General features: G+C 36.2%; 1 protein-coding gene and 1 pseudogene across 1 annotated transcript; both read right to left on the reverse strand.

The window, feature by feature from the left end:
• Positions 1-10,169: 10,169 nt before the first annotated feature.
• On the reverse strand, positions 10,170-15,022 carry LOC107942788 (rhodanese-like domain-containing protein 4, chloroplastic; annotated as a pseudogene).
• Positions 15,023-16,326: 1,304 nt separating this feature from the next.
• LOC107945856 (chitinase domain-containing protein 1) lies at positions 16,327-19,880 on the reverse strand. The gene is made up of 8 exons (XM_016879999.2): positions 19,496-19,880; positions 19,350-19,423; positions 19,189-19,269; positions 19,023-19,107; positions 18,822-18,919; positions 18,620-18,707; positions 17,613-17,967; positions 16,327-16,829 (listed from the first exon to the last, which is right to left on the reverse strand). The coding sequence occupies exons 1-8, from the start codon at positions 19,763-19,765 to the stop codon at positions 16,573-16,575; spliced, it is 1,308 nt and encodes a 435-aa protein (XP_016735488.1). The 5' UTR covers positions 19,766-19,880; the 3' UTR covers positions 16,327-16,572.
• Positions 19,881-21,006: the final 1,126 nt, after the last annotated feature.

A 21,006-nucleotide genomic window follows, 5' to 3' on the forward strand; every position in this document is an offset into this window, starting at 1 on the left:
TGGCTAAATGTTTGATGCTGGAAATACGTACTGGGGAATGGCATCAAGTTCTAGTGGTTGGCAATCTACATCCAATTGGGGATGTTATGAAATCCCCAGAAGAAAGGATGATGTACTCCCTACTATGTCAACCGGTGAGGGGACCTCGTACGCTGCCGATGATTATGGGTTAGAAGATGACTTCAATGTGGATCCACCTCGAGAGCCCGGGCCCGATGGTGCAGAAATTGGCTTATTTTTTGAACCGGAGCCTATTCCAACAGAACTTGAAGATGCTGAAAGGAGTTCAGATGAAGAAGAAAATCTAAGCTTCAGAGCATACTCACCTCCAGCCCACATGCATAATGTCGATCTTTCTGTAGATGATGCGTTAGAGTTTCTAGATCTACCACACCGGTAGCGTGATCGTACAAGTTCAGGGCTAAATTCGGGTGAATTTAAAGTTGGTAATCAGTTTACCAACAAGGATAGTTTTATTGGTGCTTTGAAACAACATAGCATCAGAAACGGCCTTAACTACCACGTCGTTAAATCCAAATCTGATAAGTTTGAGGTGAAGTGTGCGGTCCAAGACGGCACATGTTCATGGAAAATCTACGCCTCGTTAAGGAAAAGGACAGGGTTGTGGGAGATTAAAAAGTACAAAGGTCCACATACATGTGCTGCAGGTACAGTATTGACGGTTTCTGAATAATACTTTTATTATGCAATGTTGTATTATTTAATGTACTCGGTTTATAGGTGTTTCACAAGATCATCCCAAGATGGATTCAGCTATGTTAGCTAGCTTGATACTGCCCACGGTTAAAGTAGATCCCAAGACTTCAGTGTCAGTGTTAATTACCAATATTCGTAGCCAAATGGGGTACACACCCTCTTAACGTAAGGCTTGGATAGCTAAGCAAAAGGCGTTGAAGAAGATGCATAGTGGGTGGGACGCCTCATATAATGAAATATGGTAGTGGTGTCAGGTGCTAGAGAGATACGTCTCAGGTGCCATCACAGACCTTGAAACGGAACATGCATACTACAACGGTCGATTGCTACGTGGATGTCAAGTGTTCAAACGCCTGTTTTGGACCTTTAAGCAATGCCGAGACGCATTTCCATACTGCAAGCCGTTGGTACAAATTGACGGTACATTTATGTTCGGTAGGTATACTCATCGACTGTTGCTTGCAGTGGCACAGGATGGCGGTGGGAGAATTCTTCCAATTGCATGTGCAATAACACTAGAGGAGTCGTCTGATGACTGAGATTTCTTTCTCTCTAGGTTAAGGAGGCATGTCTGCCTTCAACCTGATATCTGTGTTATTTCAGACCGGGGCGCCGGTATACTAGCTGCATTTGATCGTCAGGGAAGCTTATGGCAGCACACACACCATAGATATTGCCTAAGACACGTTACTTCGAACTACTACAAGCAATATCCATCTAAGAGCGAACGACGACAAGTGACCAACATGGGTATTTAGTCTATATCTGTGTTATTTCGTTTGTCAATTTGAATTATTTTTATTGGTAGAAGTGGTATAAATTATTCGCTATGATCTTATATTGGCAGGTTATGAAATAAATAAAGACCGTTTTCACGAGATGTTGGCAATTTTACGTTCAATTAACGGAGAATGGGTGGACTACCTTTGTAACATACGTTTCGAACAGTGGGCACAAGCATGCGACGGAGGCCTACGATATGGCCATATGACGTCGAACCTGGCTGAATGCATAAATTCTGTTATTAAAGGAACGCGCCATCTACAAATAACATCGGTTGTGCGAGAGACATATAACTCAAATAAACTTTTATTTTATTACATCAAATAAACTTCTATTTATTACATCAAATAATATCAAAATAACTCAAAATTTTTTTATTTTATTACATAAAATAATATCAAAATATTCAAAATATTTGTACAAATAAATTTAAATACGGCAATCAATGTCTATGCCCGGGGGATTCAGTGTCACATGGCGGCCGTCGACGGTTACGCGCTGGATTCCTTCTTTCTCTAGCTTCCGACGGCGGTTGTTGTTCCTCCGGCGGGGATTCTGGTTCTTCCGATACGGCAGATGGTTGTTGGACTTAGGACGATGATCCACCTTCAAAGAATAGTGTATGTGGAGGTGTTTGCATCACGAACGGCAATGGTGTTTGAAACCCATATGTCGGTGGGGATTGGTAACAGGGAGAGCTCCCTGACGGCCCCTCTTGCTATCCCTATTACGTCGCTAGCCTATACATCGGTGGTCCACTCGGCATAACAGAAAATGGAGCTAAACCGGGCATTTGGCTCTAACCTGCCATAGGACTCGGAAAAGGATACATATAAGGGTTAGGATACATATAAGGGCTAGGAAACACACTTGGCATCATTTGAAAAGGCGGTTGCGTAGGTATCATCGACTGAACTGCTGCGTCGGGTGACTGTGTCGGTGCTCTCGTTGAGCCTGGTGATTGCATGGCCATTGATGATGAGCCGGGTGAATGTCTGGGTCTCATTGAGGGGCCAACTTCGTCGTCTTTTCGTCTTGGATTTAGAGGCCCGCACATTTCCCTTTCGACATGTATTTACCGCTGCCTCTCCTCTAGCGTCAGTAAATACGGCTTGCCATGGATCCTAAACTATGGCATGTATTCTGGAACGCACGCTAACTCCGGAATGATGATTGGTTCCTGAGTAGGTATATATTCATACCGATCTTCTCACATTTCCATGTACATGGACTAGTATCTCAGTTAATCCGTATTCAATTGCCGAGGGTCGACTTTGTGTTGATCGTTAAACACCTCAATATCCACGGAAATCGGTTGTCTACATCCAAACTGTCGTAGTACTCTATCTGACTGGTGTGGCTCCACGGTTGCATAGTTGATCAAAACGACTTTCACGTGCCAAGCTTGTGGATTTTGTAAGAACTGTTCCGGAATTACTGCCCGAATTGCCAGATCCTCGTATGGTGTCCATTGAAACTATATGAACATGATAGAAATATTAGTTATATACATAATACTAAATACCAATCGACTAGCGAATGTATGGAAATATATATTTTATTTAATACTTACTTGTGCTTCCAATCGTTGGTCCAATAGAAGTCGTATATCTTCAAAAGAGGTAGGTAATCGAGCATGACTTTCCGGATGGTTCCTCCTAATTAAATAATTTTTTAGCATACTTTTATTTTTAAAAATCTACATAATAATTGTAAAATCTAATATAAAATTTACCTCGTTATGAGTAGGAATGTATATGGGTGGTCCACTCGAGGACGTAGAAATAGAAAGTGAAACCGTGCTCATGACTGCAGTAGTGACAGGTAACCTCCGATTTTTACTCTCCTCGGTCGCGTCACCCCACACATCTCCCGATATAACGTTGCCAAGACGGCAGACCCCCAACTCAATTTACCGGCTGCTCTAAAATCAACGAGTTTCAGCAGCAATCTTAGATGTACGCGACTCCTTGACGTGTCGGGCATCAGATAACCTCTAATTAATTGAAGAATGTATGCCCGAGCATATCGAATTCTTTCAATTTCGGTTGAATCTTTATCCGGATCAGGGAATGTGTCACGTAACCAGCCAATCTCGATCTTACCTCCCTCCATTTTCTCTGGAATAGCGCCCAAAAGCTCGTAGCACACCGCCCCCCAATCGCTAGATTGGGCAGACCCAGTGACTGGGTACCCGTCCACCAGCAATCCCAATTGCAGACTGACATCTTCTAGAGTGATAGTGCACTCTCCACATGGAAGATGGAATGTGTGCGTCTCGGGTCTCCACCACTCGATCAACGCACTAATTAGTTTCGGGTCCACCTTGCATCTTCGGCCTACCATCACCACGTGCCAAAAACCCACTTCCCGCAGGTAGTTCTCTACCAACAGTGATAGAGGAGCATGCATATTCCGGATATTGCATTCCAATACCCGATCTACAGACTTTTATAACAAATAATAAATTAATAATTATCTAAAAATGTATAAATAAAAAATTATTAAATAATATTTAAAAATTATATTTAACGCTTGCAATTTTCATTTGTTCCACCGATATGTGATGATTATCAAGACGAGTCAATTTTCTGGCCATTGCTGAAATCGTACAAAATTTTACGATATAAAAAATTTAAGAAAAAATAATTTTTTTTAAAATTATTTTAAAATATAGATTTAAGAGAAATTTAAGAAGAACTTGAAAGCAAATTAAAATTAAATATAGATTTGAGAGAAATTTTGAAGGAATTTGAGAGCAAATTGAGAGGAAATTTGAGAGAGGATTAGTTTGTGAAAAAAAAGGTGGGGGTATTTATAGTTTTTTTTTACCATTGGGGGGGCAACGGTCAAATTTTTTACCGTTGCAGCACTGTTCATGCGCTGGATAAATCGCGGCCACGTCAGCACGCTTTGCTAACATAGCAGCAAATCACGTCCTAGAGGGAGCGCTTTGTTGCCACATCAGCATAGCGTGCTAACGTGGCCATGATTTGCTGGCGCGTCCCCTGACATCGCGCTGACGTGGACGCGATTTGTCAAAAAATAGACCATTCCGGTAAATAATTAAATAATGGGCTCATTTCGGTAATTTTTCAAAAAAATGGCTTATATTAGTAAATTGCCCTATTATTTGATTTAAAAATATATAAATAATACAAATTTTTTTACAACAACGTTCAACTATTGCGATTTGGGCATGATCGGCTTGTATGGCTTGGGTTCCTACACCTTCCGCACAACTTCTGTTGACTGGGTGTTTCTCGGATATCCATATTGTTACGTATTCTAGTCGAGCAAGGTCGACCATTTGGTTTGCGACAAAATTCTCTATCCGGTAACAGCTTAAAAGGAGCAAGCGATACAGACGACCACTTACGTTCATCTAGGACCAGTGGAAATATGTCTCTAGACGTTGTACATGTTTTCTAATTTGTAAACTTCGTCGACATAGCTCATCGGATCTAGACGGAGATTCTGACAAGCTGTAATTACATGAGTGCCTGGATAACGAAGTGCGTAAAACATCCCACAGTCGCAAGTCCTATTTTGCAAGTGTACACGATATTGACCGCCAATAACACCTTTGTGCGGTCTGTCAAACTCTGTCACGCGAAATCATAAGTTGTCTCGATCATGACACACTGTGTGCATGGTGTTCGCCTGCGCCTTGGCCTTGTTAATTTCTTGCACTACCTTACTGCACCATACATGGCCTCCCTGCATCTGGCCTGTAAAACTCGCTGCTCGCTTTGAAAATAGCGCTGCAAAACGAAAATATGTCTCACGCACAACTGATGTTATCGGTAGATGGTACGTTCCTTTTAGAACAAAATTTATGCATTCAGCCAAGTTTGAGGTCATATGACCATATCGTAGGCTGTCGTCGTATGCTTGTGCCCACTGTTCGAAAGGTATGTTACAAAGGTAGTCCGCGCCTTCGCTATTAATTGAACGTAAAACTGCCAACATCTCATGAAAGCGATCTTTATTTATTTCATACCCTGCCAATATAAGTTCATAGCAAATATTACATACCACTCTTTCATTTAGAATAAATTCAAAATGACAAACAAAATTATATTAATAAAGACTAAATACCCATGTTGGTCACTTGTCATCGTTTACTCTTAGATGGATATTGCCTGTAGTAGTTGGAAGTAACGTGCCTTAGGCAATATCGATGGTGTGTACGCTGCCATAAGCTTCCCTGTTGATCAATTGCAGCTAGTATTCTGGTGCCTCGATCCGAAATAACACAGATATCAGGTTGGGGGCACACATGCCTCCTTAACCTAGATAGAAAGAAATCTCAGTCATCAGCTGACTCCCCCGGTGTTATTGCAAATGCAATTGGAAGAATTTTCCCACTGCCATCCTGTGCCACTGCTAGCAATAGCCGATGAGTATATCTACCAAATATAAAGGTACCGTCAATTTGTACCAATGGCTTGCAGTATGGAAATACATCTCAGCATTGCTTAAAGGTCTAAAACAAGCGTTTGAACACTTGGCATCCACGTAGCAATCGGCTATTGTAGTAAGCATGTTCCGTTTCAAAGTTTGTTATGCAACCTGGGACGTATCTCTCTAGCACTTGACACCACTGCCATATTTCATTATATGAAGCGTCTCACCCACTATGTATCTTCTCCAACACCTTCTGCTTAGCTATCCAAGTCTTGCGGTAAGAGGGCGTGTACCCCATTTGGCTACGAATATTGGCAATTAAGACCGGTACTGAAGTCCTAGGATCTGCCTTCACCGTGGGTAGTATCAAGCTAGCTAACATAGCTGAATCCATCTTGGGATGATCTTGTAAAATACCTATTAACGGATTACATTAAATAATGCAACATTACATAATAACAGTATTATTCAAAAACCCTAAATACTGTACCTGCAGCACATGTATGTGAACTTTTGTATTTTTTTTATCTCCCACAACCCTGTCATTTTCCTCAACGAGGCGTAGATTTTCCATGAACATGTACCGTCTTGCACTGCACACTTCGCCTTAAACTTATCAGTTTTGGATTTAACCACGTGGCAGTTAACGCCGTTATTGATGCTATGTTGTTTCAATGCACCAATAAAACTATCCTTGTTGGAAAACTCATTATTAATTTCAAATTCACCCGAATTTGTTGGAAAACTCATTATTAATTTCAAATTCACCCGAATCCAGTAGCGAACTTGTATGATCACGCAACTTGTGTGGTAGATCTGAAAACTCCAACGCATCATCTGCAGACAGATCGACATGATGCATATGGGCTAGAGGTGAGTATGCCCTGAATCGTGGATCGTCTTCTTCATCTGAACCCTTTCAACATCTTCAGGTTCGGTTGGAATAGGCTCCGGTTCAAAAAATAATGCAACTTCTACACCATCGGCCCTGGGCTCTCGAGGTGGATCCACATTCGAGTCATCTTCTAACCCACCATCATCTGCAACGTACGAGGTCCCCTCACCGGTTGACGTCGTAGGGAATACATCATCCCTTCTTCTGGGCATTTCATGACGTCCCCAATTGGATGTAGATTGTCAACCACTAGAAGTTGATGTTGTTCCCCAGTACGTTTTTCTAGCATCAAATATCGACCCACCGAGGTGCATATCTCATCCACTAACAGCATCGTGCAGGGGATGTGTATTTCATACCGCTACCAAACATGGATTGTTCCGTATTTTGTAACCCACTAACTGAGTGTCAGGCAGGGGTCGTGTATACCTCTCGAACAGCAGTCGCAAGTGTATCATTTGGCGGTGTAAATTGTACATATAACTCAATATAGGGTGCTCCACTAGCGAGATGAGTCTGCACCATTGCCTCCAAGCTACGTGCACCTTTTACGTCGAACGAGTCATATATCATCGGATTAACAGAAGAACAAAACTGATACGTAATAGACAGAACTTTCATTGGCGTCATTCCGAATATTTTACGCTTAATTCTTTTACTAAGTTCTGTCAAATCTATGTTCTGGTTAAAAACCAGTCGCACTGTATTCTCCAATAAAAAAACAACACCGTTCTCGGTGTGACGAACCTCGCCATCATAGTAAATAATAGTACTAATACGTTCTCTCATCTTCAATTTCTATCCTTCTTAGCCTCTCTAAATTATTTTTGCTGTAACTTATGCAATCTGAGAAAAAATTGTCTCATTTATAGCCTCAGGCCAAACAGGAGCTACTGTAGCAAAAGCGCGTCCATGTGGGAGCTTCTTTCAGTACTCTTGTTGACAAAGCATCCTGCTTAAAGCGTTTTCGACACTATTTTCTTAGAAACGTCTATTCGAAATTATTTTTTCAAGAGCTACTGTAGCAAAAGCGCGTCCACGTGGGAGTTTCTTTCAGTACTTTTGCAGACAAAGCATCCTGCTTAAAGTGTTTTTGTCACTATTTGCTCAGAAACGTTTACTCGAAATTATTTTTCAGGAGCTACTGTAACAAAAGTGCGTCCACGTGGGAGCTTCTTTCAGTACTTTTGCTGATAAAGCATCCTGCTTAAAGCGTTTTTGACACTATTTGCTCAGAAACGTCTTCTCGAAATTATTTTTTCAGGAGCTACTGTAGTAAAAGAACGTCCATGTAGGAGCTTTTTAAAATTAACACTAGACCCTAATCTGATTTTTTAAAATTTTTTAATTAATTTGCTCAAGTAACCCTAAACCCTAATTTAATTGATTTTTTTCTTTAAAAACCATAAACACGAAACCTAATCCAATTTTGAAAATTTTATAATTAATGTAATTAATAAACCCTAAACCCTAATCCCTTATTTATTTAATTTTTTCTTTAAAACCTTAAACTTAAAAACCCCAAAACCCTAACCCTAAACCAAAAACCCAAAACCCTAACAAGAGACATGGGCAAAATGCATCCTTGAGGGCGCGCTTTCTGTCCATGTAGACAAAGCGCTCCCTTGAGGAAGCATTTTCCTGCCTCGTCACCTGACAACGCGCTGATGTGGACACGATTTCGGAGATTTGGGCCATTCCGATAATTAATTTTTATCGGGCCCATTCAGTAATTTTTTTAAAAAATAGCTTTTATTAGTATTTTGCCCAGATAAAAATTATATTATCTCTAAAATAAATACATGCATAAGTAAACAATTGGGCTTTGGGCCGTTCCTATAAATAAATGTCAAAGTAAACTTTCGGTTAGATTTAATTTCATAATTTAATTTTGTTTTAGATTTTTTTTATATTAGTTTTGAGTTTTAACAATAAATTTTGATATTATTTGATAAAATTTTGAAAAATAAAATTTAAAGTAAATAAAAAAGGATCAATTAACTCATTTTTTTTAAAATCTATGTGTTATTTTTGTTATTTAAATATAAAATATTTATTTTTATATCATAATTTTAATAATAAAAAAATTCAGTTTGGATAACATCAACTTTCAACTTGCAAACACAAAATTGTATAAATATCATTGATTCGATTTGTGAGATATATATTTCTTTCAACCCTATAATAAATAGTACCATTAACTCATGCAACAAAGCAAGGCTGGCATTAATTAACTTAAAACTTAAAACTACCCTTTTTGGCTTTTCTACGAAAAAAATTTATATGATATAATCACGAGTGTATTCGTCTATTTCGTGATTTAAATTTAATTTTATTTGGATTAATGTGATATTTAAGTAAAACTCTTTTAATAGTGATGATTACAAAATTCGAATTCACTTGACAAATATTTAGAGAAAAAAATTCACTACCACTTTTTCCAATCATCTACTAATGTTTTTGTCTATTTCGTGGTTTAAACTTTTTCCAATCACTTTTTCAAATTCTATTATTTTGATTGTGCATCTATTCTACTAAATTTATTAAAATATAAAAAGATATAAATATCCTTAAAATTATATTTTTTTTAATCTAAAAAAATGTCTTTTGGTAATTTACTAATTGAGCTGGGACCAATTGATGAGTGACACCAATTTAGTCAATCCCTTAATATATAGTATAGATATTTAAATTATTGATTGCTATTATATGGTTTCAGTTAGGGCATTCGTTATTCAATTTTAATTGAATTAACTTACCAGAATTCGATTTCGTTTGATTATTTAATCAATCATTAAAAAATTAAAATTTAAATTATTGGCTAATTTATTTCAATTAATAAAATTAATCAAATTAGTTAATATTTTAATATTATTTTTGGTTATTGGTTAGAACTAATAATCGTTTTAACTCTTATTTATTTTAGACTTTTAACATGTTATAATTCCATATTTGATAATTATTACCATTTTTTTATATTTTAGTTTTTTTTGAGATATATATATATATTTTTTATAGTTAATCAATAATCATCGATAAGTAAAAAAATATAATTTAGATTCAAATCAATCTAACGATCAAAGTGAAGAAAGCTATTTGAATTTTAGTTCACAAATTCGTAATGTTCAAAATTGTTTCATGAACGAAACTTAACTGTAAAAGACAAAAAATAAATAAATAAAAAGAAAGAGAGAGAGCGAACTTTTAATTGGTGTAAACTGTGTGAACAAAAAAGATCATACGACAAACATAACTTAAATGAAAGTTTTCAAATAATCAAATGGCTATTTTGTAACTTTTTAAAACTTAGATAACCAAAATGTAAACTAGATATAAGTTAGCTTTGATTAAGAGTAAATTTCAGTTTAATTAATGATTAATGCATTTTAACCGAATCCATTTCAACACCCCTGATTTCAGAACATCCACATACATGCAAAAGGAAATACTATTTGTCCAAAGGTTAACTCAAAATATTAAAAGAGAAGCTATGAAATTGCTATAAAAAAGAAAAAGAAAAAAAGAGAGAGACAGCAACAAGATGAACGAGGCAAAGACCAATGGGTGTTTTGTTTTTGAGGAAGAGCTTTAAAACTTTAAGGACTGACCAATTCCAGTTGCTGTTTTTCCTTTAGTCGTGCACACGGAGTTCATTGAAACCGTGAACCTCTACGGCTGCGATGGAGTAGGGGACGTCGGAGGCTTAAAATCGGGATACTGCAAACATAAAGAAATCGAAAAACCGATAAAACCTAAGCCGTTTGATGTTTTCCCACGGCGAAGAAAGATAGCAACCATTTCTATTACAAAGCATTAATGTACAACAATATCAAGCGTAAATTGAAAACTGGCATTACCGAAGGATACGGTGAAAGCGGTCTCGGAGTCCCTGAGCTTCCTTTCGCTCTGGATTCTGATTCGGGTACTGCATTAATTTGGGGAGGCGGTTCTGCCGATACTTCGCTTTTAGGCTCTGGGTTTGCCTCTGTAGGTGCCGGAAGAGCCTTGCTAGTTGTAGTTGTTGGTATTAAGGCCACCCCTATTTGCTGCATTCAAAGGCAAATCCAAATATAAGAGAAATTGGCTATGTTGCTTCAACTCTTCAAGGCTTTTTTTAAAATACCCGAGTTTGACATGTGTTTTTTATATGACCACGTCGACCTTCTACTATATCCATGTTCAAGCAACATAGCATTTCAGAGACAAGTAGTTTTAGGTTTAAGCGATGTAATTTATTTCTACAGCCAGAATAGATTTCACTTGTTGAGAAATCGAACTTGCTTATCAGATAAATAAAGCATATATCGAGGTCAGATACCTTTATATCGTCGGCAAGCTCATTAGGAGCCACTTTTGTGCTTAAGAATTCATCGACTTGTTGAAGTGTTTTCTTTCGGTCCTGTTAGAAATAGCAGCAGGTTAGTTGAATCATTATGTTTAGGCCTTTGGTATAAAGACCAGAACTTTTGGTAGTTCATTCAAAGAAAGCCACAAAATACTTGATTTTCAATCAAATTTATGAAAAAGAACGAACAAGTGAACGGGAGACCATGGCGACTTACCTCTGCAAACAGGAGCTTCTTGCTTAGAAGCTGAATGATAGCAGCAGAGCCTAAAACTTGAAGTATTGTTTCTATCTGAAGATGATGGGAGAAAACTAGGGAGTTAAAAACCGTATTTGCGCAGACTTTTCATTTTTCTTTAAATACTCGTGTGCAACATAGTTTTGGACATAAATACAAGGACATTATCCTCTAAAGTAGCTCCGAACATACTGATGACGGACATTGTTCAAAAACCATACCTCTGAAAATGCTAATAAGCCTAATCCGGTAGCTGCAGCGATCCCTAGTGTAACAGACAAGCCATCCGATTCATCCTGTGTATTATCGCAAAAAATGTTACTATAAAACCACAAAGATGCATACATTTCATGCGTCGTGTTGTTGTTTCCGAAACAAAAGAAATGAATATGCATACCCCGAAAGCACCACTTAATGTTTCCGTCAAGTTGCTAAGGTCGAGACCTTTCTTCAGTGGTATCCATGGAAGACCGCTATTCTGCAAAATTGCAATCAATGTGATAGGATGCAATTTCAAAAGAACAAAAAATGATTTGAACCGGCAAATACCATCCATCCTTGTGGCCCTTCCGCACCGTCTTTTATTGCATATGCAGCTTTGAACCATTCACGGTGACCAATTCCGCAACCAGCTCAGAGTTCCCATTGAATCTGGGCTTTCAACACAAATTTAACAACACTAGGATTTAAGAGAGGGCAAGAGACCATGTTCATTTATAGTATAATCCATTTCATATCAGATATAGAGATATTATCAATCAGAATGGATGGTGGACGAATATATGTCTAACCAACTACAATGTATAACCCAACCAATACAAAACATAGCGGACAAAGAACCGGACAAAACCTGCGAATAACATACGTACATGGTGAAACTGAGACCCACACAGGACTCGAAATTGGATACCCAGAGGCTCTGCCTTAATCAACAAGCCAAGGCTTCATTGGCATCACCTTGGTGAAATTGAAGCAATAGCAATGGAGATAAACAATGAATTCTTAACTAATTATAATTATAGCAATGTCATAAGCATATAATTGGATTTAGCAACAACGAAATACGATCATATTGATTGACAATTACAGAAACAATGCATCTGAATCACTATAAGCAGAAATTAATCATTACAAAACACCAATCAAATCACTGAAAGCAGAATTAATCACTAAAACTGGCCACTTAAGATCCCAAGACCTCAAAGGCATAAATGCTGGTAAAAGTACCATGAAGGCCTATATATTTAGAGTTAGATTGAATTTTGTCCCTTTACTCAAAAAATGAGTAAATTGGTTCTTTCTATTAAAAATTTCATCCATTTGTACTATTAAAAACTAGTGTGGATAATAGAATTACCATATAGTGACACGTGACATGCCATGTATACCTCGTGCTGACTTACAGGTACCAATTTTTAACAGAATGACTAATTTGCTCTTTGATCTAACATACAAGGACTAATTTACCCATTTATTGAGTAGAGGAGACAAAATACAATACGACTTCCAATACAAAAGTCTCAATGATACTTCTACCGCTAGGAAGTTATATGTATATATATATATACAAATTACATAGGCATAGGGTTAAAAAATCTTACTTGTCGATAAACAAGGTGAATTGGAGCAATAGCAATGGAGATAAACAATGGGTTCATAACAAATTATAATCACAGCAATGTCATAAGCATATACTTGGATTTAGAAACAACGAAATACGATCATATTGATTGACAATTAAAAAAAAAACAATGCATCTGAATCATTATATGCAGAAATTAATCGATAATATGGAGGCCTTTTATACTGTATCGGATTGTATTTTGCCCTCTTTACTAAAAATATAAATAACTTAGTATCTGCAAGATAAGATCAAAGAACAAACTGATACTTTTGTTAAAAATCCCATTTATTTTTACTGATATAAACATGTCCATGTCCGACAGTATGAACTACCTATGACACGTCAAGTGTAACTGTCCAATTATTTTTTTAGTCATGTCAATTTTATAAATTCTTTTAAAAGAAAATTTGTTATTCGAACTAACATACTAATTTGTCATTTTTTAAGTAAAAAAAAATGCAATTGGACTGTAACATATTTTTACCAAACTAATTATTACAAAACACCAATCAAATCACTATAAGCTCTCAATGGCATAACCAGTGGATTCTTAACTAATTATAATTCTAGCAATATAATTCATGCCAAAAATGCTAGGAAGTCATATATGTGTGTATATGTATATGTATATACAAAGGCATGGGGTTAAAAATCTTACTTGTCTATGATAAACAAAGTGGTATTTTCCGGTTCCTTGAATTTCAAATCCAGTTTTTTCAAGAACCCAAGCTTGTCTTCACCATTAAAGGCAATTGATACAGGTTTCTTCCCAAAACCCTTTATATCAGGGCTGCCAACATCTTTAAACTCCTTGGGTCCTCTGATATCCAGCAACTGAGCATTAGGATCCTCACCCAGCTTACCATACGCACTCCTCGCGGTTTCAATTCCCCATGGTTTAGAACCCTTCAACACCTGAGACAAGATCAATGGAACCGCCAAAGCAACGGCACCACCGGCTACCACCGTGGGGTTATCGGATATGAAATTGACGACACTATCAAGAACCCCATCGGAGGAAAAGCTAGTTGTCGTCTGCTGTAGTGCTTCGTCGTATGATAAAGCTTTAGCTAAAGTAGTGGGGAAGACTGAAGATAATACAACTATACCCCCATGTAGAGCCGCCGGTGGGGTCTTGATGAAAGCTGGTGGAGCTTTGGGCGGTGAAGCAAATGATGATGATGATGATGATGATGGGAAATTTTTGGGTGTGTAAAGAACTGAGAGTAGCGTAAAGGGTGATGGGTGGAGGACCTTCATGGCATAATTTTATAGTTCTCAAAGATATGGTGGAAAAGCTTGAACCATGGACAAAAATGGAGAGTTTGTTGAGCTTTTTTTTTTTTTGGTGAGCTTTGGGTGCTGGAAGGTACTGGAGTGGACTGAAATATGAGATCGATGCCATTTATTGCATGACACATTGGAAGTGAAATCAAAGGAGCTTTTTTGATCATGTCCTTTAGCTTGGACATTTTTGGTCTTTGATCCCATTTGTGTGGTTGACAATTCTCTTGTAGAGAAACTCAATAGTACATCTGCAATACATTGGATTTATTTTTTTACAACAGATGTTCGTACTGTTGCAACAATTGTACTAGTACATTAGTGAGGGTTTCAATGTCAATGTGAGATTTGTTAGGGGGACAAAAATGAAATTTCCGCATGTTAAACAACAAAGAAACAAAAAAGGTTAATTTCTTCAGATGTGCTCAAACCATGACTCAAATTTTATATTGGTACTTAAAATTTCAAAAACCATCTAATTAGGGTTCTCAATATTAATACCACTCAAAACCTGTTGTCCACTTAGTCATTAGTTTGGTCGCTAAATGGCAACTTCAATATGACACGGAGCATATTGGTAAATTGCATTTTACTCCCTTTATTAAAAAAATGAATAAATTAATCCCTGTAAATTATATAAAAAAGCAAATTGATCTTTGTACATCAAAATAAAGTACATATGCTAACTAATTATTCTACCAATCACATTAGTTTTTAATAGTAGAAATGGATGAAATTTTTAACAAAAATTACTAGCTTGCTCTTTAACCTAATATACAGAGTCTAATTTGTCTATTTTTTAAGTAAAAGAGATAAAATACAATCCAACTTCTAATACAGAGACTTCCATAGTTCTTTTACCAAAGTATATCATAAACACTCGCGTAACTACACAGATGGCTTAAATTCAACATAATAAAAGAATAATTCTTCTGTTTTAAATTTGCTCTAAATCATATCCAAACCGCTAATTAATGCTTAAATTCTCTGCTAAGCTAACAAAAACATCTTATTAATATAATACTAAAACTTTGAAAATACAATTAAGACATTTTAAAATTTATGGACGAATTTAGAATTAAAACAGTAGTTTAGGAACATGATGCAATTAACCCAAAAAAACTCATGTATGTGCTGGTCATAGATTGATTATATATCGGTGTCTGATTTGTCCAGTTACGGTTCAAACAATTACAAGTGGACCCAAAGTTGAAAATAAGTCCAATAATCAGTCAATTTCGATGTTGAAGCTTTAAAACATTGTTTTATATCTGGATCTTTAAACCAAAAATCACACCTTCTGGCCCAGATAAGGCGAGAACGAAAGCTAACGAAAGGCCTTGTTCTTTAGGGATAAACTTGGCAACATATTCTAATTTAATTCCTGAATTTTTTTATCCATATTAGTCTCGAAATTTAACAACTTTTCTAATTTGACCCCTAAACTTAAATTCCATTAAAATATGATGACATAGCACTTTAAAATTATATCATGTCTTGAAAATTTTTTAAATTTTATATAAAATTTTAAAAATGCAAAATTTTATTAAAAAATTATCTTTTTTGAATCCAATGATGAAATGACACTATCAAAATAACACATAACCATAACTTAATGGAATCCATGCTCCGGGACCAAATCAAAAAAAGCTGTTAAATTCCATGACTAATGTGGACCCAAAAAAATTCAGAGATCAAAATGAAAAAAGTTAAAGTTCAGGGATTAAATGTTACTTTATCCCTTTTATTTATGGTTTTTGGCTGAGACTAAGATCAAAGCTGGATGGATATACAAGAACGACCATATTTTCTTTTGAAATGGCATTTGCCGTTGAATGCCATAAGGTCAAGGTCTAATTATGACCTCACTTCCTGTACTTTTCGAAAAATTAATGTCTCTGCTTTTAATTTCATCATGAACTTAAGTCACTCTCCATATCTAATTTAAAAATTAAAGTCTAATTGATAACACTGTTAATTGATTGTCAATTGGACTTTAATTTCTAAATCAAACAAATAGAACTAAAATGCGGGAATCAAAAGCAGACGGCATAAATTTCAAAATTCAGGAATAGTACAGGGACTGGGGCAAATTTAAAGCTAAATCAAATTAAACTCAAATCTCTTGGAGAAAACATAAAATGGTGGGTGAAAGTGTGCAAAATAGACAAATACCAAAGAAATAGAGTGAAGAGAAAAAAAAAATTCTTGAAAATTCTAATTTCAGCACATGTGGCATGAAACCAGAATCATGTGTTGCAAAAAAAGTGGAATGATCATAGAAGATCAAAGAAGTAATCCAAACCTTGTCCGATTTCCCATATCGAAATGCCGGTTCCCCAGAATCGAGCTTCCTCTAGCCGCATGTAAATCGACATCAACGAAGGGTAGAACACCGCATGTCTGACATTGTTATCATCGAAATAAACGAAAAAATGCTCTCCACTGTTCTTTTCCCATTGTAGTTGAGGCCTATGTTTTTCCAACAATGAGAGGTAATCTCTACCAAGGATAGCTCCAGCACCACCAGAACCTGCTCAATGTTTAATAGAAGCCTATAAAGTCGCATGCAGAACTTGGTCGTCTTTCAACAAGCCATTGAAAATACATCGCTAATATTATAGGATAGGGTAAACTACACCCAAAGTTTCTAGACTATATAACTTTACATTTTGGTCACTCAACTTCAAAAAGTTAAAAATTGGTTATTGAACTCTTCGAAAGTTTTTATTTAAGTCACTGGGCTGTTAAGTTTTTCTTTTTAAGTCCGGCTAACGAGCTTCAAGAGACAATTCGATGATCGGTATGGTGAATCAGTACCCATCGACGAGTAGAAGAACATATCTTAGATCCAAGTCAATCTGACAGTCAATATCAAAGGTTGGAAAAAAAAGCTATTTGGATTTGGGTACACAGATTAATGACATGCAAAACTATTTCATAAAAAAATCAAATTGTAGAAAAGAAGGGGAAGGAAAGCTTTCGATAGGTGCAAGTTGTACAAACAGAGAAAGCCATACAACAATGATTTTAACAGCCTAATGACTTAAATGAAAACTTTTGAATAATTCATTGACCATTTTGTAACTTTTTGAAATTAAGTGACTAAAACGTAAACTTACTATAGTTTAATGACCTTGGATGTAATTTACCCTATAAGATATCATGGAAGGATTAGCTAATGAGTCAATTATCAAGGTCACATATTTGTTAAGATCACTAGGTCTTAGGCATATGATTATAGTCTAGACGGTCTAAACAACGGAAGGGGGGTTCAAAATCAGCTTAAGAAATATGGGAGAAGAAAATGAAATACCTTCTGAAAGGATAAAATCATTGCCATAAAAATTGATGCCAAGAAATATCTTTGGAGCCAATCTCTGAGCATTGTTACCCGTGGAACCAAGAAGCAGCCGTAAGGTAAAGCGTATCCAGTTGAGAGGTGCATTTGGACCAGGATTATTAGGACCCGAGAAGTCATAGGTCATAAGTGAAAAACCATCTACAGAACCACTCAAGCTCTGAAGATCAGCTGGTCCAAAATCATGCTGCTGGAGCACTTCTGAATGTGGTGGACCTACAACATATACCAACTGCAATTGTTGCTTGGGATTCCTTGTTGATGTCACAGAATGCAGTGTATGTCCGAGTTGTTTTATAAACTTGAGGGCCTAAGTGTTTAAACAGCAAAAAATATTTCAAATCTTTAAATAGAAAATGATAAACCATTTCATTTTCTATTGCTACAGACAAGGAGTTGCCACGGATCAGAACAAAAGAATGCTTGATGATTCTATGAACCTCAAGGTTTGATGTCAAGTAAGAAAAAGGAAAATCCAAGGCTTTCCACATACTCGTTTCCTTTTAGTAATCGGACTTCTATTTTAGATGTCACTAGTGCCTAGCATCAAAAGAAAACTGAGCAAGGCTTCATTCCCATGAACTTAATGTAGAGCTAAAAGGGGAGCACAATTCTTTTGAACTCAAAAGAATGCATAAGAAAATCTCAAACTTGAGCATAATGCTTTGGAGCCTCAAACTTAATAAAGAGCTAAAAGGATTTTGAACCAAAAACATAAATGAAGTACATAAGAAATCAGAAGACTTTGATCCCGAAAAGAAAAACGACAAAAGGAATCAAGGTATCGGGTAGAAAATTGGCATAGCAAAATCAAAGAGTCCAGGAAATAGTAATAGATTTGGCATGCTCATGCAGCATAGTCCACAAAATGCCACTTCAATAAATGTCTAAACCCCATGTCTTTGGGAACCAGAAATGCACAGTTTTAACAAATATGAAACATCAACCAAGGTGATCATTACCATATTCCTCAAGTCTGGATTATGCAAGACACCGTATGCAGCCCATCTCGACCAAGACTCTAGCACAATACCATCATACTCCATTTCTCTATTCATTAAGGAAATAATCCACACAACAAACAACATTAGAAAACATTTGCATAATGCCTTACGTAACATTGTATACCAACAAAAGACCATGGAATAAGAAATCGGAGCTTACTTGCACTCAGTTACCATGAGATCAATAGCTTTATCCATTTGTTTCTTCTTTTTAAGCAGCTCTGTAGGAAATGCTTCCAAAACTATTCTAGGTAATATCTATATATATCAAAAACATATTTCATGATAATGAAAATTACTTTGCTAACAGGCATACAAATTATCCCTAAAAAATAAAAATAAAAAATTAAACTTATATTACCAAAGCATTTCCCCTCATTCTAAGCTCTGATATCCATCCTTTATCAGCATTATGTCTCCCTTCCAGAATCAAGCTGTTTCCATGGCTGGCAACGATTTTTTCTTTTCAATTTTAAAAATTTTAAACAAGTGCTAACTTCAGAGTGTTAATTCAAATTTGGATTTACCTTTTCAAATCATACCAAACAGGTGATAAGTGAGTAAACTTAGAATTAAACCTCTTTGCCATTTCATATCCCTTCGAATTCCTACAAAACTTTTAACTTCAAATAAATAATTTTTTCGTTAAAAAATTAGGAAACTAAAAGCAACATTGAGATGATCTTACCATGGAGTAATGTAAGCCAATACTGGATAATCATAATTTCTTTGCGATTCATTTCCAGCTACGTTCGTATTCTCCTGAAATTACTTAAAATTTCAAATTTTGATGAATATAAGTTCAAATTATATAAATTTCAATATGGTTCTTACAGTGAGGATCTCCTGGAAATTAATATCAGTTTTGATGGGTCCTCGCTCCGTTATGACCGGTTCCAAACGTTTCGTTCCTGACCCGTATTTGTATACGTATACGAGAACAGACACTGCCGGAATTATGATGAAGAAGAGTATGAATATACCGATAAGCTTACGCTCCGAAGCATCTGAGTCGTTGAGTTTTTCTTCTCGAGTTTCTGGTCCAATTCGCTCTTTGCGCCGGTCCTGACTCGGTTCCCCCCGGCGCTCCCGCCTCCTCGCCATTTCTCTCTTTGCTCTCAGTTTTCAAGTCACTGAGAAAGTCGATACTTCGGCCAAAGAAGAACAAAAAGAGGTTAGTGCTTTTACTGACAGGGAAAACGACTTGCCGTTTTGAACAGATTTGGTTCGATATGACAAGTTTACCCTTCACAGGTAATGGTTTTGCATTCCAGTCAGTGGAAGGTGGAGAACAAAAGGGTTGATTTCTATGATTAGTCCCTGTCCTTTACTCAACTTATGAATTTAGTCTCTATTAGATGGGGTCTGTGTTTGATTTCCCATTGTCAGCTTCCACGTTGTTTTCTCGGTTGACGTTCTTGTGACACCGGAGATTAAGGTATGTACACATAATGCCTGTTACAGTAAATTGAAGTTACAAAACAAATTGATTAGCTTATAAGAGTTTGCAACAGTTTACTCAATAAACAGAAAGTCGTAGGTGATTGAAGATGATCAGAGTTAAGATCCCTTGGTAGGATCAGAGTTTGATAGGAGGAAGAAAGATAATTGATAGTGTAAGAGGAGAGAAAGAAGAGTTGTATTGTTTGATGTTTGTGGGTTTTAAAAGGGACGGCTCTGGACATTCTCAAGACATCATACGTTATTTTGGTATTAGTTTCGTACTTCCTGTAACTCAGTTGACCAATTGATATTCTGTCCTCATAGATATAAGTTGTAATATCATACCAAAATATATATATATGACATATAAGTGGAAGGTATTTTGTCCGCGTCAAGGACATGTCCCCCATGGTGTGAGTCTGCGAGGTCTTGGGCTCGTAAAGTCATGGGCTCACCAGTGTTCTTAACTCGTAATATAATTTTAGTTTGTGGCTTTGATCAACAAAATTGACAGGATGTAAGACGAGTTCACTAGATGTAGGTATAACAAGATTTAAGGTAGAGTGAAAAATTAGAAAAGGTTGCATTTGGCTCAAGTTTTTAAATGTGATTCAAAATTTATACTTCAATTTTTTAGATCTGATTCAAATTTCCATTCGCAAATTAGGAAATTATAGTTATACAAATCCAAATAAATTTTATTTTTATAATTTATATATATTTAAGAAATAAAATTTTTATATTTAAATTAATAAATATAATTTATAAATACTATAAAAACTAAAAATTAATTACATAAAAAATTAAGCGGATGAGCTTTTAAAAGCCAAAATACTACATTACATTCATAATTTTTCAAAATCAATCCAAACCAAATTGTTACCTCTCTTTCTTAAAATTCT

The sequence above is a fragment of the Gossypium hirsutum genome, chromosome D12 (assembly GCF_007990345.1).
Source record: "Gossypium hirsutum isolate 1008001.06 chromosome D12, Gossypium_hirsutum_v2.1, whole genome shotgun sequence".
NCBI classification, from domain to species: Eukaryota; Viridiplantae; Streptophyta; class Magnoliopsida; order Malvales; family Malvaceae; genus Gossypium; species Gossypium hirsutum.

Excerpts from the sequence above, each read along its gene's own strand:
- LOC107945856 (XM_016879999.2), bottom strand. The coding sequence starts at position 19,765 with ATGGCGAGGAGGCGGGAGCGCCGGGGGGAACCGAGTCAGGACCGGCGC. Across the intron at positions 19,424-19,495 it reads ATTTCCAGGAGATCCTCACT|GAGAATACGAACGTAGCTGG; the intron begins GTAAGAACCATA and ends AAGTAATTTCAG. Across the intron at positions 19,270-19,349 it reads TTGGCTTACATTACTCCATG|GAATTCGAAGGGATATGAAA; the intron begins GTAAGATCATCT and ends AAAGTTTTGTAG.